A 20186-nucleotide genomic window follows, 5' to 3' on the forward strand; every position below is an offset into this window, starting at 1 on the left:
CACACACACACACACACAAAACCCAAAAAACTACTTCTGATGAACAGTTGCCGTTCACTATAAAGTGTCCTAGAAGGAAGGGTAGCTCTGCATCACCCAACATAGGCAGAATGGCAGTGATGCTTATGACCAGTGTTTTAAAGTCTTTAACACCAAGAAGGAACCTGGGAGAGATTTGTTTAAAGAAGTATACCAGATGCAGAGTTGCTAATCCAAAATGAGCTGTTTAAAGAGCAGGGATCTGTTTACTCTTCAGAGGAAAATCAGTCTTTTCAGGGAAGATTAGTTTCTCTAGTATGCAAACTGTGATCTTTGTGTGTGGATAAGACATTAGAAGCTGACTGAGAAATGCAGTCACAAACAGGCAGGAAACAGACAAAGCACCTATTTGCATCAGCTTCCTCCTACACCTCTCACCTCACAGACTCAATTCAGAGTGGCTCTTTTAGAAGCTGAGTGTTGGGGTGGGGGTACACTCTTATCTGAATATAGCTTCAGTGACTCTGAAGAGGAAATTTTTGAGTGACAACCTAACGAAAGGTACTAAAACAGGGTCTCAGGTCCTGAGTGAGCTCAGATGGCTGTGGAAGTTTAACTCAGTGTTTTACTTCAATACAAAATAGATGTTTAAAGGGTAGCTCAAACTTAGCAGTACACATAGTCCAAAATGAATTATTTAATTTTATATGCCAACCTATTCCTCTTTCCCTCTCCCAGTCTTTGGTCTCTTAAGTTAACAATGCCATTAATACTCCAGTAGCTCAAGACAAAAATATTTTTATTTTTCAATCATCTTGTCCTTAACCCCCGCTTTCCCACATCCATTTAGTTCATTAGAAAATCTTGTTTGTTCTACCTACAAAACATATACCCAACCTAACCCCTTTCAGCACCTCTATAATCAAAGCTACCGTCAACTCTCCTGTGGGGAGTCACTTCCTTACCCATCTCCATCCATCTACCCCAAGTAATGAGAGCAATCTTTCAAAAGTTGTTATCAGTCATGTCATGATGCTCCCCTGCCAAAAACACACCACTGGCTTCCCAGAACACAAAATGATATCTCAACTCCATACAGTGGCCAGCAAGGCCCTATGAGATCTGGCCACTGACCCCATCTCCTACATCCTTCCCAAGCAGAGCACACCCCAGTCACATCAGCCTTCTTTCCATCATTCTTAGGTGTTTACACATTATTTTCTTTGTCCCAAATATTTTTCCATTTCTTTTTATCCTGCTCAAATTTCATCTCCCCAAAGGTTCTTTCCTGAGAACTATCAAAAATTAGGCTGGGTGCACTTTGGGAGGTAGAGGTGAAGGGATTGCCTGAGCCCACGGGTTTGAGGACAGCTTGGGCAACTTGGTGAGACCTCATGTCTACAATAAATCAAAAAAATAGTGGGCATGGTAGCATGTGCCTGTAGTTCTGGCTACTTGGAAGGTTGAGGCGGAAGGATCGTCTGAGCCTAGCAGGTTGACGCTGCGGTGACTGTGAGCATGCCACTGCACTCCAGCCTGGGCAATGGAGTGAGACTCCAACTCAAAAAACAAAAACAAAATTGAGTTGTCCTTACAGTTACTACTTTCTCCTCTCTACCTGGCTATATTAATGTACAGTACTATTCCTATCTGATTTGTTTTATTTATGTATTTCCTTTACTGTCAACCTCCTGCATTAATTTGGGACAGGGAATTCACTTTCTTCACTGCAGTATCTGTTACCCAGAATAGTGAATTCATACACAGAAGGTATACATTATATTTTTTGAATGATTTATTTTTATTGTGAATATATATATAAAGATAAATACACAAAACATATATGTATTGTTTAACAAATAATTATGAGCCGGGCTCGGTGGCTCAGCCTGTAATCCTGCACCTTTGGGAGGCTGAGGTGAGTGAATTGCCTTAGCCCGCAGGTTCGAGACACGTCTGGGCAGCAAGACCTCATCTCTACAATAAATTAAAAAAAAAATCAGCTGGGCATGGTAGTGTGCGCCTGTAATTCCGGCTACTCGGAAGCCTGAGGCGGAAGAATCGCAGGAGCCCAGCAGGTCGAGGCTGCAGTGGCTGGGAGTGGCCACTGCACTCCAGTCTGGGTGACAGAGTGAGACTCCAACTCAAAAAAAAAACAAAAAACAAAACAAAAAAACAACAAATAATTATGACGCAAACATCCATGTAACTCCCACCAAGACTGAGAAGTAAAATCCTCCTCCCCAAGCACCATTCCACAATGACAGCCATCTTCCCTCCAACTACACATCTTCACTGTGGTGACCATTATCCAGACTTTAGTGAAAATAATTACCTCAGTTTTCTTTAAGTTATACCACTTACTTATGAATGCAGTTTTTCAGTTTGTTTGTTTTTTTTGGAGTCAGAGTTTCACTCTGTCACCCAGGTTGGAATGCAGTGGCACATTCACAGTCACCACAGCCTTGACCTACTGGGCTCAGGCGATCCTTCTGCTTTAGTCTTCCAAGTAGCTGGAACTACAGGCATGTGCCAACATGCCTAGCTAATTTTTTTTTTAAATTATAGTGATAAGGTCTCGCCAAGTTGCCCAGGCTGGTCTTGAACCCATGGGCCCAGGCAGTCCTCTCACCTTGGCCTCCCAAAGTGCTGGAATTATAGGTATGAGCCACCACGCCTAGCTAAGTTTTTCAATCTTAATAAAAATAGGTGTTAGGGAGAGTATAGACTATTAAAACATTCTTGTAGCCGGGCTCAGTGGCTCAGCCTGTAATCCCGCGCCTTTGGGAGGCTGAGGTGAGTGGACTGCCTGAGCCCGCGGGTTCGAGATCCGCCTGGGCGACTTGGCAAGACCTCATCTCTACAATAAATCAAAATGACCAGGTGTGGTAGCGCACGCCTGTAGTTCCAGCTACTCGGAAGGCTGAGGAGGAAGGATGCCGGAGCCCAGCAGGTCGAGGCTGCGGTGGCCGGGAGCGGCCACTGCACTCCAGTCTGGGAGTGAGATTCCAACTTCAAAAAAAAATTCTTGGGGGGCAATATGATAGTATCCATTTAACATTTAAATGTACATACCTCTTGATCTAGCCATCCATTTGTAGGAATCTATCCTTGAGAAATTCTAACGTGAGTACAAAGATATATGAACAAAGATGCTCACTGCAGCAGTGCTTGTAACACTAAATCACTGTAACCAACATATATGCCCTTTAATAGCATAGTGGTTACACTAACCGTGGTATATCCATCCACATACACTACATTGAATACTATATACAATCATTAAAAATGTCAAAGAAGTTCAAGATATAGTAAGTAAAAAAAATTAACAAAATCATTTTGCTTAAAAAGAAAGTAAAAATTCAAGATATAGTAAGTAAAAAAAATGCAAAAAAATTAACACCAAATTGTCAATAATATTTTCTTTGGGGGAGGATCATGGGAGTATTTGTTTTTAAACTGTTTACATCGAACATTGAAACTTCCTCTATTACCTCAATATTATTTCATTGTGAACATGAGTTCTTTTTGCCACCAGAAAAAAGTGAAGATAAATTTATATTTTTTAATTTAAAAAAATCTATAAAACTTAAACTTAGGATAGAGGCAAAATGGAAATTTCTTAGTAGCTACTAAGAAACATTCAGTAAAGCTTAGTTCCTTAAAAAGCCATCCCTATCCTAGCCAGATAAACTAAAGCTCACCAAAAAAACACCTCACTAGATGCCAATCTTTCACAAAGATTTCAAACTGCTTGGCTTCACCTGAGTTACAATGGATCTTTGCTTCTTTATTTCAATCTTTCCATCACAAATCTTCAGACTATTTCTCCAGGTATCTCTTGGCCTAAGCCCTTCTAGTTTAAATGCAAGCCTTGGGTTCTCCTGGCCTTGGACCTAGGCCTAACTTCCTGTTGAATACTCTTTATTTCCCTCTCTATCTCAGTGACTGTATAGTAAAAACCCCTTTTTGGCTTCACCCAGCCTTTGGAACAGTCCCTTTTGTAAACTGCCCCAAATACAGTTTCTCTCTTTGGCACATTTAGATAGTAATACCCAAAAGTCATGGTGACTAGGCACATAATCCCAATTCTAAATGTGAGAATCAGAGAGAGGTTTGCTAGGGACATCTGTAGCTCTGCAATGAAGGGAAAAGGGACTAATTGGAAAGGTCCTGGGAAAACAAAACAAACAGAATACAACATAATACCTAAATAAATAATAAGAGGAAAAAATAGGGATTTTAAGGTGAATTCTCAAGAGTTTGACTCTAGGAAGGAGTCATCAAGGCTACCCTAGATAAGGCTCTGATCAGAAGCAGTCAACATTCAGCTTTCCAAAGAAGAACTTCTGGTTGCTTTCCTCTCTATACTACAGATCATTCTGAGCACAAGAATAGATAAGACTGACATACAGTTGGAGACAAGGAGTTCTTTTGTCCAGAGTGTATGTTCCTAGGAAGGGTGGAAGGAAGCTATAATGATACCCAAACTCAAATAATGGCCAATCATCCCATGAGAAAAAATTTCTTATAAAAGCCAAAATGCTCATGTCCATACCCATCAGCAGGGTTAGAAGACTACAGGGCCAGTCACTCCATAACTGTCAAGTCAGTAGACCAATGAAGAAACATAGTACAACACGAAAGGGCTTCGAGGTTTTAAATCAATACACAAAATGCTCTGTCCATTCTCATCTGTAGTCATTCTTCTCAGTTCATGGAAGATTACGTTTTTATGCAATTCCAGGAATATCTATGAAGATAACACTAGATTTCTTGGCAAACTGAGTCACCATTATCTACAGCTTGCCTGTCAAACCACTGACATTCATGGTACCTTTGACCACTGGTCTTCAAATAACATATATACAGCCTAAGAATGAGTTGGAAATAGTCAAGAGTGCTCTTTTACAGAGAATCTGGAGAGGTGGTATATTTTTTAGAAAACTACAATTCTAAACATTTATTTATTGGTTTTCTTAGATAATCACTTAAAAATAACGACAACAACAGCAACAAAAAACACAACAATTTTTATTGAATGTCCACTCTTCTAGATACCCATTTACAACAATAAACAAGATAGATGTGGTCCCTACTCCCAAAAAGTTTACAATCTAACAGTATTCAACAAAGAATGTGGGTTCCCTTGGCTCTTCCAAGGCTGGTTCTTCATCCTTTGGATTTCATCTTAGATGTTATCTCCTCACCCAAGTCAACCCTTTCTTAAGTAGTTCCCCTTTTCTAGTCAATCTTCATCAAATTACCCTTCATAGTATCTACCACAATCTGTAATTATCTTGTGGACCTGTTGAGTTACTTATACATCTCTTCCTGCTAGCTTCATAAAACAGAGAACTTTTGTTCCTCACTGCATTCTCAGTGCCTTGATCAAGAAACATTTGCTGAATTAAAGAAGCTCTAAAAAATAATAAAGGCTTTTACTTAAAAGAATAGAATACAGGCAGATTCGTCATTAGAGGAGAATAATGAGAGAGGTAGACTGAGACTTTTTCAAATAAAAAAATTAAAGGTTCTAAATATCTCCCTGTAGGCCATGGCAGCCCCTAATCATATAGTCATAGACATATGTATCATTGACATATAAATATGTTATTGAGTGTATGGAACCCCAAGAAAGTGGCACTACTGTGAACATCTATAGACAGCACCAATTAAAGTCTAAGATTTGTACCTGCTGGAAAAACACCCCAATATGATCTCTTATGGGTTGAATTGTGTGTCCTCCCCAATATCTATATATTGAAGTCTAAATCCTAGTACTTCAGAATGTGACCTTATTTGGAGACAGAGTCTTTACAGAGGTAATCAAATTAAAATGAGGTTATTAAGTGGGCCTTAATCCTATATGACAGGTGTCCTTACAAGGTTAGGAAGAATGAGAAACGACTACTAATGGTTAGTGTTTCTTTTGAGGGGAATGAAATATTTTCTAGTTAGTGGTGAGGGTGTACAACTCTGTAAATACACTAAAAATCTACAAAAAAAAGGACACATAAACCAATGGAACAGGACAGAGAATCCAGAAATAAAACCACAGACCTTCAACCAACTCATCTTTTTTGTTTGTTTTTATCTTCTTTCTTTTACCAACTCATCTTTGATAAAGCGGCAAAAACAAACATTAGGGAAAAGACATCATATTTGCAAACAGTGCTTGGAAAACTGACTAACCACATGCAGAAGAACAAAACTAGACCCCCTACCTATCACCATATACAAAATTAACTCAGAATGGATCAAAGAATTAAATGAGAAACCTCGAACTATAAGAATCTTAGAAGAAAACTTAGGGAACACTCTCATGGACATCGGAATAGGCAACAAATTCATGGTCAAGTCCTCAAAAGCAAATGCAGCAAAAGCTAAGCGTGACAGGTGGGACCTTATCAAGCTAGAAAGCTTTTGCACAGCAAAAGAAACCATCAAGAGAATAAAGAGACAACCCATAGAATGGGTAAAAATATCTGCAAGCTATGCATCCAACAAAGGCCTAATATCCAGAATCTACAAGGGACTCAAACGAATCAACAGGAAAGAAACAAAGAACCCCATTAAAAAGTGGACAAAGGAGAAGAGCAGAAACTTCTCAAAGGAAGATATCCAAGCAGCCAACAAACATGAAAAAAATGCCCAGCTTCATTAATCATCAAAAATGCAATTCAAAACTACAATGAGATATCACCTTACACCGGTCAGGATGGCTATCATTAAAAAGTCAAAAAACAAGAGGTGTTGTTGAGGCTGTGGAGAAAAGGAAATGCTGCTATACTGTTGGCAGGAATGTACGCTAGTTCAACCTTTATGAAAGTCGTGTGGCATTTTCTCAGAGAAACAAAAATTGAGCTACCATATGATCCAGCAATTTACTTCTGGGAATATACCCTGAGGAACATAAATTGCTCTACCAAAAAGACACCTGTACATGTATGTTCACTGCAACATTATTACAATAACAAAAACATGGAATCAATCCAGATGCCCATTAGAAGTGGACTATATAAAGAAAATACGGTACATATACATGATGGAATACTATATAGCCATAAAGAACAAAATCATGTCCTTAACATCAACATGGATGCAGCCGGAGACCATCATTCTACATGAACTCTCACAGAAACTAAAAACTGACCACATGGTCTCACTCATAAGCGGGTCCTAAACATTGGGCATGTGAATACAAAGACGGGAACAACTGAGGCAGTATGCTACTATGGGGAAGGGATGGGGGGAGTAGGAGGGGTATAGGGGAATAAGGGGCACACAACTATGCATTTGGTATCATGTCCATTACCAGTAGGATACAGGGCTTGCTAGAAGCCCAAATCTCACTTGCACACAATTTACTTATGTAGCGAATTCTCACATGTACCCAACCACTCTGAAATAAAAATACTAAAAATCACCAAACGGTATATACTTTTGAAAGGTAAATTGTATAGTATGTGAATTATATCTCAATAAAGATGTTACAAATAAAAAGAAGAGCCTTGGAGGCAAAACAGCCAATGAGATTTATGTAAAAAGACTTTGGACAAAAGTAATACAGAAATATTATACTATATTTTACATATTATACATTCCATGCTTAGAAAGATACATTATATATGCTGTAAGAAAAGCACAGTCTTCTACTACCTCAGCTGGCTACTATCTTGTCCTAGGAGAGTCTTAATTCATTTCAAAGCACTTAACTCCTCTAGTTCCTGAATACCCAGTTAATAAAATGATAATAAGATGCAAACTAAACTTGCTGCGAATGGAAACTCCAGGGGCTTGTCCTGCTAAAAAAGGGAAAAGAAAAAGCCACAAAACTCACCAAAGGCCTATATTCAAGGCCAGAGAGGATAACAAAAATCTAGATCTAGTGGAAATGTTATCCTCCTACATTCTCTTGGGAGCAGCTTAACAGGATTTTCTATACAGAAATTAGGCAAGAGAAAACTACAAAGATACTGCTTTGTAAAATAACCATCAACACTGAAACAAGTTCTTACCTTCATGTGCTGCTTAATGTAAATTATCTCATTTTCATTTCAACAATACTTATATGAGGCATAAATTTTTACACCCATTTTAAAGAAAAGACACCAACAAGATGACCCATTTAATGATAAATGGAGTCAATCCCAAGCTGTGTGTGCTTTCACTATGTCATGCTGAGATCTGCTTTCTCTTTCCAACCTTCTTGGTCACCTGCCTTTTACAGGGCTGAGTCTCCATTTGCTCATGTTATTTTGTAACATGAATTTAGCCTCCCAAGAAATCTTAATTCCCCCTTCAATCTTTCTCATTTGTTGCATTCATTCCATAAGTTTCTATTAGAAACACTGTTCAAATGTTTTGAACAAATAAATCAATCTAGCCAGGCACCTCTGGTTAATCTTTCATCAATAATGAATGAAAAGACTCAACATTCTGTAAAAATTTTTACAAGAATAGAAATTCCTTTCCCAGTTGCTGAAAAAGATCTTAGAACTGAGTCAGAAATGTCCAATTCCTACTTCCCAATCAAGTCGTAACTGGATTCTCTAGATGGGAAACTTTCAGGCAAGATCTTTAGCTCTACCTATCATCTGAATCTTTATCTTTCACACATATTCTGATATTTTCCTGTACTATTTTCCAAATTACTAAGAATCATTTTCTTTTTCCCTCTCCTTTTCTTCCTCTCCTTCCTTCCCCCACTGGTAACATTTATTTCACACTTTCTTGTGATACGTGAAGATTTTCATTGGTCTCACAAATTATGAGAAGCAACTATGACACAACTAGTGAAATAACTTCATATAGTGTCACCCATCAAATTAGTGGAAGATCCAGGAATTTAACATTCTCCCCATGACTGTAACACCAAACACATGGAAAAGGTGGCAGTCTTCATGAAAACAGTGGTGCTTAGGGATGGGATCAGAGTAGTTCTTTTTTCTTGATAACTAAAGAGTTAGTAGTTTTGTTTTCTTTTTCTTTTTCTTTTTTTTCAGTTGGAGTCTCACTTAGTCACCCAGACTGAAGTGCAGTGACAGCTCCCGGCCACGGTAGCCTCGACCTGCTGGGCTCCAGTGATCCTTCCGTCTCAGTCTTCCAAGTAGCTGGAACTACAGGCGCGCGCTACCACACCCGGCTAATTTTTGATTTATTGTAGAGATGAGGTCTCACCAAGTTGCCCAGGCGGGTCTCGAACCCGTGGGCTCAGGCAATCCATTCACCTCAGCCCCCCAAAGCGCTGGGATTACAGGCTGAGCCACTGAGCCTGGCTAGTAGTTTTGTTTTCAACACGTAAGAACTCAAGTACAATAGTAAATTCAGGTCTTGATTTTCAAAAGTAGGTATATTTACAGACCAGGGCATTAATAATATTCCTACATTTGTTAAAAAGGTATGTGTTCTGGACGGGCTGGGTGATTTTTTAAAAAAAAGGCCGATCTCAGTGGCTCAGCCTGTAATCCCAGCACTTCGGGAGGCCGAGGCGAGTGGATTGCCTGAGCCCGCGGGTTCAAGACAAGGCCGGGCAACTAGGCAAGACCTCATCTCTACAATAAATAAAAAATTAGCAGGGCATGGTAGTGCACATCTGTAGTTCTGGTTATTTGAAAGGCTGAGGCAGAAGGACTGCCAGAGTCCAGCAATTTGGCGCTGGAGTGGGCATGAACATGCCACTGCACTCCAGCCTGGGTGAGAGTGAGACTCCAACTCAAAAAAAAAGATACGTGTTCTGTATTTAAATTAGATTTCCATCTATTCAGTTCTCAACCTCCTTCTTTGCAATGATTTTACAGCCTTGACCTTGGTTAATTGGTGAATATTTTGATAATATCACCTTATAAAGATACAAGTAGAGACTTTTTACTTAATGTGAAAATACAACAAAACTTAAATACAGACACACATATTTCCTTTCAAAGCTAAATAATGTTAAAGAATGTACAAATGCAAGACTAATAAAAATCCTTTGCTCTAGAAATTTTCCCTAAGCTTAAAAAGTTTAAAAATGGCACCTTCTAGCCGGGCTCGATGGCTCAGCCTGTAATCCCATGCCTTTGGGAGACTGAGGTGAATGGATTGCCTGAGCCCGCAGGTTCGAGACCTGCCTGGGCAGCGAGACCTCATCTCTACAATAAATCAAAAAATCAGCCGGGCGTGGTAGAGCATGCCTGTAATTCCGGCTACTTGAAGGCTGAGGCGGAAGGATCGCTGGAGCCCAGTAGGTCGAGGCTGCGGTGGCCACTGCACTCTAGTCTGCGCGACAGAGTGAGACTCCAAATCAAAAAAAAAAATGGCACCTTCTAATATTTGAAGTAAATGAATTAACATAATGTTATCAGTGATAAAATTTCTCTAGGCAAAGGAAGCATAGATTTTTAAAGCTGTAATGAATGTTAAGCACAACTCCTTCATTTTATTTTATTTTAGAGTTGGGGTCTCATTCTGTTGCCCAGGCTAGAGCGCAATGGCACCATCACGGCTCAGTGCAGCTTTGACCTCATGGACTCAAGTGATCCTTCCATCTCAGTCTCCCCAGAGTAGCTGGGACTATAGGTGTGTACCACCATACCTGGCTAATTAGCTAATTATTTTATTTTTTGAGTTGAGGTCTCACTCTGTCACCCAGGCTGGAGTGTAGTGGAATGCTCACAGCTTACCACAGTCTCGCCCTCCTAGGCTCAGGCGATCCTTCTGCCTCAGCCTCCTGAGTAGCTGGGATTACAAGCAGTAAGCCACCATGCTCAGCCTAAATTTTTTTCCCCACTTTTTGTAGAGACGAGGTCTTACTATGCTGACTAGGCTGGTCTCAAACTCCTGGGCTCAAGCAATTCTCCTGCCTCAGCCTCCCAAAGTGCTGGGATTACAGGCATGAACCATCGTACCCGGCCAACTCCTTCATTTTAAAAATGAGAAAACTTCTAAGTTAAGTGACTGTCAAAGCTGATGGCTGGTTAATCACAGACATGAGTCTTGTCTCCTGACTCCTACTTCAGTACCGCTTAAGTTCTTTGTAGATGCAAGATACTTAACTTGTGGATATCAAAATCAAAGGCATAAAATAATCAGAACTGCTTACTGTATATATGACTGATATTACACAGAAGCTCTGTTTCAACTTTTAGTATTTTACACCATACATGCTTAACTTGTGACTCACCCTGCTGAGTTGATCCAATAACCTTTGGTTCTGTTCTGATAGTTCCTGGACAGCCCGTGTTTTTTCTCGATCTGCTTCCCGCAGATGAACCTGCTGCCTCTCCAATTCATCCTGTAGCTGTTTCACATCACTCTCCAGCTCTGACACTCGGCCTTCCCATTCCCCTTCTCGGTTCTCAAATCGTCTTCTCAGTTCATGCTTCTCTTGTTCTAAGTGCTGGGTCAAAAGTAAAGAGGATTTAAATACTGTTTAAAAGTTCACAATCTTTTGTTTTTTTCTCTTTCCATACTCTCCTAACTTTGTGTTTTCCTAGTCAGTTAGCACAACAAAATATCCTGCCACATAGGACAAGTTGACCAATTCATAGTTACAAAAATATTCCCTTCTTTCAGAGCAGGGAAGGAGCTGGTTTCAAAAAAGGGAAACTTCCTATTGAACATTCCTACTGAATGTTTATTCTTATCCTTGGGCATGAGGTTCTAGACTTTGGAATTCACTTGAAATTAAGTAAGTCACCTAATTTATTGGTGAACTATACATCTAAACAACTAAAAATGAATCCTACAACCACAATATTTATTACTTTTTAAAGGAGGCTTCTTTTGGAATCATCTACTACATATGGCATAATATCAAGTTCTTACAATCACAGAATCTTTCAGAAACAAAAAGAACTCCAGAGATCCTTTTGATTAACCATCTCTTCTGACAAATGAGGAAACAGAAGAGGTTAAGTGACTAGTTTAAGGTCAGTACTAACTTAGTTAATGGCAGAGTTGGGATTTTTTTTGTCTAAGTCACTTGACTCTGTTTAGTGCACTAAGTCACAGCTCAATGAATATTTTTTGCAATATATAGCACTACATTTCAAAATCATTAGGACAAATTCAGGTTCAGGGCTCTTTAAATCAGGGCCTATTAAACCTTACATATTTATTCTTAATCCATTCATTCATTCTTGAGTGTCTACCATGGGCTAGGCACTGTCATGTGGATACTGGATTGAGTAAAATAGACATGATCCTTCTCAGTATTGAATTTCCATTCTAGTGGGGGAGACCAATAGAGGTAATAATTTGTGTACAAAAAAATGGTATAAGCCGGGCTCGGTGGCTCAGCCTGTAATCCCGCGCCTTTGGGAGGCTGAGGTGAGTAGATTGCCTGAGCCCACAGGTTCGAGACCCACCTGGGCAGTGAGACCTCATCTTTACGATAAATCAAAAAATCAGCCGGGCATGGTAGCACATGCCTGTAATTCCGGCTACTTGGAAGGATTGCCAGAGCCCAGCAGGCGAGGCTGCGGTGGCCGGGAGCAGTCAATTCACTCTAGTCTGGGCGACCGAGTGAGACTCCAACTCAAGAAAAAAAAAAAAAAGAACTTTTTGTTTCCAAGATAACACAAATGCTTCTTTTCAGAGGCAAGTATATTCTCCTACTTAAAAAACAAAGTTTATAAAAATACTTAAAGGAGTATATGAAATATAAGTTAAAGTAATAGTCCTCAACTTTTGGTGCTTTCTGAAATGTTATGGTATAATTGTTCAAAATATACTCACCTGAACCCAAATTTCTGAGATGGGGATTCAGTTAAGAATGAGACATGGGACTAGGCATCTGTATGTGTATGTATAAATATCTGTGTATGTATGTATATTTGGTTCTGCAGGAAATTATGAAGCACTGAAGGCTGATATCAAGCACTGAAATTGTTTCAATAAGCTAAAATGAGCATATGAATCTTCTCCTTCAGAATATAAGTATTTATTCACCTTGGGAAGCCATACTCTTATTCTACTGAAGTTCTCACCCTTCAAAATATTTTTCTGGAATGCTTCTTTTGGAAAGTCTTGAAGGACAGCTTATTGTCATATAAGAAAATCAGTCTCATTACTTCACATCTGAGATATGTCAAAAAAAATGACATTATCCCACTTCATCCTGCCATCTTATTCCTCTTACTTTGCTAAGTAACTCGTGAAAGTTTCTAAATGTCATTACTCCCCAAACAATAAAAATTTACCAAAATTGAGAGCAGTCAAAATAATGTGCCAAAAGATTTTTAAAAAGGCAATCCAAATCAGAATTCTGGCAAAGGCAGTTTTCACTGAGAACTCCCTTAAGGGATTAACTCATTTGGACATAGCCACACTAGAATATTTGCTGAAAAAGTCACATTACTTTACACAGTCTCAGTTTGGAGCATGTGAGGCAAGAAATGAAAAGGGAGGGACTTAGACTCATCAGCATGACAATTTTTTTCTACATGCTTTCCTCACATTACTAAACTTCCAAAAAACGAGATTAATTTAATCATTGTACAAACTTCAGAAAGATGGAATGCAAAAACAGATGCTAATTGCACTCTTAAAATTACAGTATTTGATTTTATTAATTTTTCAAAAATGAAAAAGACTGAGCAGAAGGCAACAACAAGAACTCAGTAATCATGGTCTTACTGAGAGGCCAGATAAATTAGGTTTGTGTTCTAAAAGAACAGAGAGACTTAAAAATATTCAGCAAGCAGCTGTTAGTGAACAGCCCAACCAAGCAACTAAAACAACCCAATCCACTTGGGGGAGGGGTTGAGGACAGGTGGTACTGATCAATCTATTCGGTCTTTATATTTCTTTGGACAAAAGAGACAAACTTCCTAGTTCAGGTTTCACAATCCTTTGACAAAAATCAAGACTTTCCTATTAATCAACATACAGAGTTTAGTATTAGGTCTATTCTGAGAAAAGTTTCTCCTAGAATTATATTTTCAATTTAGTGCTAAATTAACCAGTAAACTCTAGAAAGAATACCAGGATGTGTGGAGGTATGGTTCTGACTATGCTCTCCCTTGTTTCTCAGGGATATATGGTATTTTAAAAGTTAGTATCAAAAGCATCAAGGTCATCAAAAATAAAGAAATGCTGGCTGGGTGTGATGGCTCACGCCTGTAATCCTAGCACTTTGGGAGGCCAAGGCAGGAGAATCGCTTGAGGTCATGAGTTTACGACCAGCCTGGACAACATAGCAAGTACTCATCTCCACAAACAAATAACAAAAATTAGCGAGGTGCAGTGGCATGTGCCCGTAGTCCCAGCTACTCAGGAGGCTGAGGCAGGAGAATCACCTGAGTCCAGGAGTGCCACTGCACTCCAGCCTGGATGACACTGAGACTCAGACTCAAAAAGCAAAAAACATGGCCAGACTCAGTGGCTCAGCCTGTAATCCCAGCGCTTTGGGAGCTCGCGGACTCGAGACCAGCCTGGGCAACTTGGCAAGACCTCGTCTCTACAATACATAAAAAATTAGCCAGGCATGGTAGCGCCTGCCTGTAGTTCCAGCTACTTGGAAGGTTGAAGCGGAAGGATCGACGGAGCCCAGCAGGTTGACACCATGAGAGTGCCACTGCACTCCAGCCTGGGCAACAGAGTGAGATTCCAAATTAAAAAAAAAAAAAAGCAAAAAACAGGAAAAGGGTAAGAAACTGTCACAGCTAAGAGGAGCCTAAGGAGACATTAAATGTAACGTGGTTTCTGGAGGGGATCCTGGAACAGAAAAAGACTAAGTAAAGGCTAATGTATCATATTGGTTAATGACAATTTCTCTATGCTTCCCTCACATTACTAAACTTCCAACAATGAGATTTAGTCATTGTAGAAACTTCTGAAAGACGGAATGCAGAAACAAATGCTATTTGCACTCTTAAAATTATAATATCTGGTTTTATTAAATTTTTCAAAAATGAAGAAGACTGAGCAGAAGGTAATGAGAAGAACTCAGTAATCAATGTTACTGAGAGGTCGTACTAATGTAAGTAGTATGTACTATACTAATGTAAGATGTTAATAACAGAGGAAACTGGGTGCAAGTATATGAAAACTTTCTGTACTATCTTTCCATTTTTTTCTGTAAATCTAAAACCATTCTAAAAAATAGAGTCTGACCAGGCATTGGTGGTTCATGCCTGTAATCCTAATACTTTGGGAGGCTGAGATGGGAGGACAGCTTGAGGCCAGGAGTTCAAGACTACCCAAGGCAACATAGTGAGTCCCCGTCTCTATAAAAAATTCAAAAAATTAGCCAGACCGGGCTCGGTGGCTCAGCCTGTAATCCCAGTACTTTGGGAGGCCTAGGCAAATGGACTGCCTGAGCCTGTGGGTTTGAAACCTGCCTGGGCAACTTGGCGAGACCTCGTCTCTACAATATATCAAAAACTAGCTGGGTGTGGTAGCGCGCGCCTGTAGTTCCAGTTACTTGGAAGGCTGAGGCGGAAGGATCACCAGAGCCCAGTCTGGGTGACAGAGTGAGCCTCCAACTCAAAAAAAACAAAAATAACCCCCAAAATTAGCCGGGTGTGGTGGTGTAAGCCTATAGTCCTAGCTACTCAGGAGGATCACTGGAGTCCAGGAATTCAAGGCTGCAGTGAGCTATGTGCCACCACACTCTTGCCTGGGCAACAGAGGTCCTGTCTCCAAATAAGTTAATTAAAATAGTTAAATAAAATTAAAAACAGCTGGGCTCAGTGGCTCACCCTGTAATCCCGCGCCTTTGGGAGGCTGAGGTGAGTGGTTTGCCTGAGCCCGCGGATTCGAGACCCGCCTGGGCAGGCGAGACCTCATCTCTACAATAAAAACAAAAAATTAGCCGGGTAGCGCGCGCCTGTAATTCTGGCTACTCAAAAGGCTGAGGCAGAAGGATCGCCGGAAACCAGCGGGTCAAGGCTGCGGTGGCCGGGAGTGGCCACTGCACTCCAGTCTGGGCAACAGAGTGAGACTCCAACTAAAAAAAAAAAACAAAAAACAAAAACTCCAAAAACCAAAAAATTAGTATTAATAGCCTACATAAAATAGGTCTTTACAGAAATGGATTTCTGCAAAAAAAGAACCAAAAAAGTTATTCTTTTCTCATAAGTCTAGGACACGGTTCTTAAAAAAATACACAGAAACAGTACTGTTCTCTAAGAGGAACAGGTACTAAATACAAATCAAGACCCAAGTTTTCTTCCCTAAATTTTCTAATGACTCATTTTCATCTCTCTCTCCTTTTTTATCCCCCCTCCTAAAAAATAGTTCCAGAATCGTAAGAATTGGAGTGGGGGAAGAAAATAGAAATGAGGGAAGAGAAAATTCTCTGTAGTAAGAAATAATCTACTCTCAGCTATGATGGGAAAAAAGGGGGATGGGAATCCTGTATATTAACAATATTTAACCTCTGAAGGAAAAAAGTCTATAAATGCAAGTAACTATCTTAATTCTTATTCCAGGGGGGAAAAGTAGACCTGGCTAGATGTAAGTCTTAAAAGCAAAAGGGCTAAAATTGTAGATGCAAAATAAATATTTTTTTAAATGCCTCAGAACTTTATCAGAAAATCTGATTCAGTGAATGAGTAATAAAATACAGTACAGTCAATTCAAGAGTGAAAAAAATGGTCAAAACCTTAGAGTTTTTCCAATTAACCTGGATCTTCATTTTAACTCTGAGAGATATATAGCTAAAAAACTTCTATGTAAACCTATAAACCACTGAAGACATTAAACACTCATGACAGAGTGATGTAGGATCAAGTACTTTGTATTTTAAATAGCAAACCAAAATCTTGGGTTTGGCACACAACAAAAACATATTCACTATTAACTAATGAATAGGTAGAAAAGATTCTGAAAATGGCTTTGTCCTGAAGTTTGAAAGGTGCCAATTTTGAAGCAGTAAAGGAGCAGATGGGATTAAAATAAAACCAGTCTTCTCTCAGAGTCCACTCACATGTCTAACTTTCAAACCAACTTGTAAGAAAATGTTTGACTCCAATGTCTGACAATTTGCAGAAAATTATAAATGCTTTTTATCTTTTTCTGGTCAAGTTCTCTCATTAACAAATGCTTCTTAAAGTAAGGGTTGGTTCTCTACTCCCAAATGTTTAATTTAACTGAAAATATAGCAGCTGTGTTAAACTGTAGATAGAACTTTGTCTAAACAGACATTCTAAAACCTAGGTTGCTCAAAAAATATACAGTGGGGAACTCAATCTCAGGTATCAAATGAAATAGTCCCCTGTAAATCAGGTTTGTAACTCATATTAAGACAAGAAGAATTAACAAGCAACTTTATAAGATATTTTAATGGACATTTTAAAAAACTTAAAAATTTTTAATGACAATTTTCAAACATATCTAGAAGAAACAGTATAACTGACCCTCTGCATCATTCAGTTTTAACAATGATCAATATTTGGCATTTAAAAAATAAACTTTAAACAAATTTTAAAATTATTTTTTAATTGTAGTCTAGCATATAGAACATACAACTTACCATCTTGACCATTTTCTTTTTTTTTTTTTTTTTGAGATGGAGCCTCACTCCATTGCCCAGGCTAGAGTGCAGTGGCATGCTCAAGGCTACCACAGCGTCGACCTGCTGGGCTCTGGTGATCCTTCCACCTCAGCCTTCCAAGTAACTGGAACTCCAGGCACACGCTACCACGCCTAGCTAATATTTTGCTTTATTGTATAGATGAGGTCTTGTCAAATTGCCCAGGCTGTTCTCAAACATGTGGGCTCAGGCAACTCCCTCACTTCGGTCTCCCAAAGCGCTGGGATTACAGGCTTGAGCCACCACACTCAGTCCATCTTAACCATTTTTTTTTTTTGGGGGGGTTGAGTTGGAATCTCACTCTGTCGCCCAGTCTGGAGTACAGTGGCTGCTCCTGGCCACCGCAGCTTTGACCTGCTGGGGCTCTGGCGATCCTTCCACCTCAGCCTTCCAAGTAGCTGGAACTACAGGCGCACGCTACCACGCCCAGCTAATTTTTTTATTTAATGTAGAGATGAGGTCTCACCAAGTTGCCCAGGCGGGTCTCGAACCCGTGGGCTCAGGCAATCCACTCACCTCAGCCTCCCAAGTCGCGGGATTACAGGCTGAGCCACCAAGCCCGGCTCATCTTAACCATTTTTAAGTGTAAGTGTCAGTAGTGTTAAAGACATTCATACTGCTGTGCAACTAATTTCCAGAACTTAAAAATAAACTTTTAAAACTAGAGTTCATATGCTAACCTACTGAGGACTGAAGATTTAAAAACTTGTTAAAGAGTTTTAAGCTATTATTATTGCCCATCAAATCAATAACAAAATGTCAAATATGGTTTATTCTTTTACACCAGGATCTTTTTGTTATAATAGAATTTTGAAAAATGTTTCCTTTGCTGAAGAAACATATAAAGGTTCCTCATGGAACCCAGAATGTGTGTAACTGCACACTCAGGATTACTATGAAATCTATCACTAATTAAACTGATATGATGTTCTTTCAAGTTTGCTGTCTCTTCAATCAAGTTCCTCACTGAAGGAATTTCAAATCACAAATATAAATCTCTGCTGTAGTGCTTCTTTACAAAGTCATGTAATTGAATATCTTTAGGGGAAAAAAAGACGCCTTTTTATTTCTAGACATCCACTTCAAGTTAAAATTAAACAATTCAATTCATTAGGTTGCTTTTTGGCAGTCTACCCATAGGTTTCACAAATGACTTTTCAGAGAGGTATCTCAGGAGTTCATCGCCTGGCAGACCTAGTTAACAGGCCAACTGAATTACAGGGCACTCACTGGTTTCTTTTATTCCCCCGATTTACTTTTATGTCGTTGGACTACAGACACACTTAAATCTTATTACAGAAATGTTTCTGAATCTGCATTCTGACTGTTCAACCAGTAACAGTGATATGGAACATGATTAGGGTCAATTTCAAACCTCATTCAAGCCTGTACTATTCTCTTGTTGTAACTAAGAATGAAAAGAATTGGTCACAACCAAACTAAGTAACAACTGTAAATGCACAGGCAGAAAAGGATAAGACCATCTCCACTGTCACAGATGACTCCTCCCGCCTTGGTGTGTGTGTGTGACCTCTCTAATTTTAACAAATGCATTCTATACTGTATTCAAGGCCCTTTTCTAGTCAAGGGTAAGAAAATAAACAGAAATATTACAGATACTTTAAGGGAGGTTAAAGTAACGTGGTTCTCATAGATTGAATTTGGCCATCCAACTGCAAGTCTGAGACCCAGAACATAGAAAAATACTGTTTAAATACACATAAATACTGGGGCCAAAATTAAATCCACTACCAGCAGTCACATGTTGAGCCCTGGCTCGCCTGATTTCTGCAATAGAACCACATTTCCTAATCCCTGAGTATTTGAAAGCTATATAAAGCTCCTTTAGGGGCACTTGTTTCCCACAACTCTGAGCTGCCAGGAAGTTAAGACAAGGACATCTAGAGGCCTTAACGCCCAAACTGGAAAGCTTTAGACTAACACCCTGATTAGAGATTAACTACTTCTCTGAAAACCTGGAGCATATTTTAAATGCTTCCCGACTTTCTCATTTCTCTATGTGCAGCATCATCTCAGTGCTGTATAAATTAGTCATACTGTAAGCTCTATTTTAGGGGCTGGGTACAGTACATATATAGCAAGGCCACAGCGGCTGGAGCTGTGCACGGACCCATGTGCTGTGAGCAGAGTGGGAAAGTCAGGTGGGCTCAATGAATGCCCTGATCTCATAATCCGAAACCTTCCCTCCTACCTCCCATTCGTTCCAGATTATCTGCGAGGTAGGCTGCGCAAGGAAGAGGGCTGGACGGGGAAGGGTGAGTGGCTCCCCAAACTGGCCAGGCCGGGCGGGTGCCTGAGCTGCCCTGCTTGCCACCCATCCCGAGAGGGCGGGCCTCACCTCCAGCTTGTCTGTCAGCTCCTTGTGCATCTGCTCGTACTGCCGGCTCATGTCCTGGTTCCGCTCGAGCAGTGCCTTGCCCAGCCGGGCCGCCAACACCAGATCCTTCTCCTTCTGCCGGATTACCGACAGCAGCTCGGGGTCCTGGGCGGGCGGCGGCTGCGGCCCGGCCCCCTCGGCCAGAGGCCCGGGTTCGGCCTGAGGATGCTCGCCGGGGTCGGACGGCCGCTCCCCGGCCGCCAGCAGCGCCAGCTCCTCCTCTAACGCCAGTTCCAGCTCCCCGGGCCCCCCGGGGAAGGAGATGAGGGCGGCGGCGGCGGCGGG

The 20186-nt window shown here is 40.2% G+C and overlaps 1 protein-coding gene across 1 annotated transcript in view; it reads right to left on the reverse strand.

The window, feature by feature from the left end:
• BICDL1 (BICD family like cargo adaptor 1) overlaps window positions 1–20174 on the reverse strand; it is a 106491-nt gene extending 86317 nt beyond the window's left edge. Inside the window, exons 1-2 of the mRNA XM_008069308.2 lie at window positions 19863–20174; window positions 11147–11362 (exon numbers count right to left, since the gene is read on the reverse strand). Of these exons, the coding sequence (XP_008067499.2) occupies window positions 11147–11362; window positions 19863–19913 (267 nt within the window). The 5' untranslated portion in view covers window positions 19914–20174. The remainder of the gene's footprint in view (window positions 1–11146; window positions 11363–19862) is intronic.
• Between the last annotated feature and the right edge of the window lie 12 nt (window positions 20175–20186).

Source organism: Carlito syrichta, unplaced genomic scaffold (assembly GCF_000164805.1).
Source record: "Carlito syrichta isolate Samal-C Ts95f unplaced genomic scaffold, Tarsius_syrichta-2.0.1 Scaffold311911, whole genome shotgun sequence".
NCBI classification, from domain to species: Eukaryota; Metazoa; Chordata; class Mammalia; order Primates; family Tarsiidae; genus Carlito; species Carlito syrichta.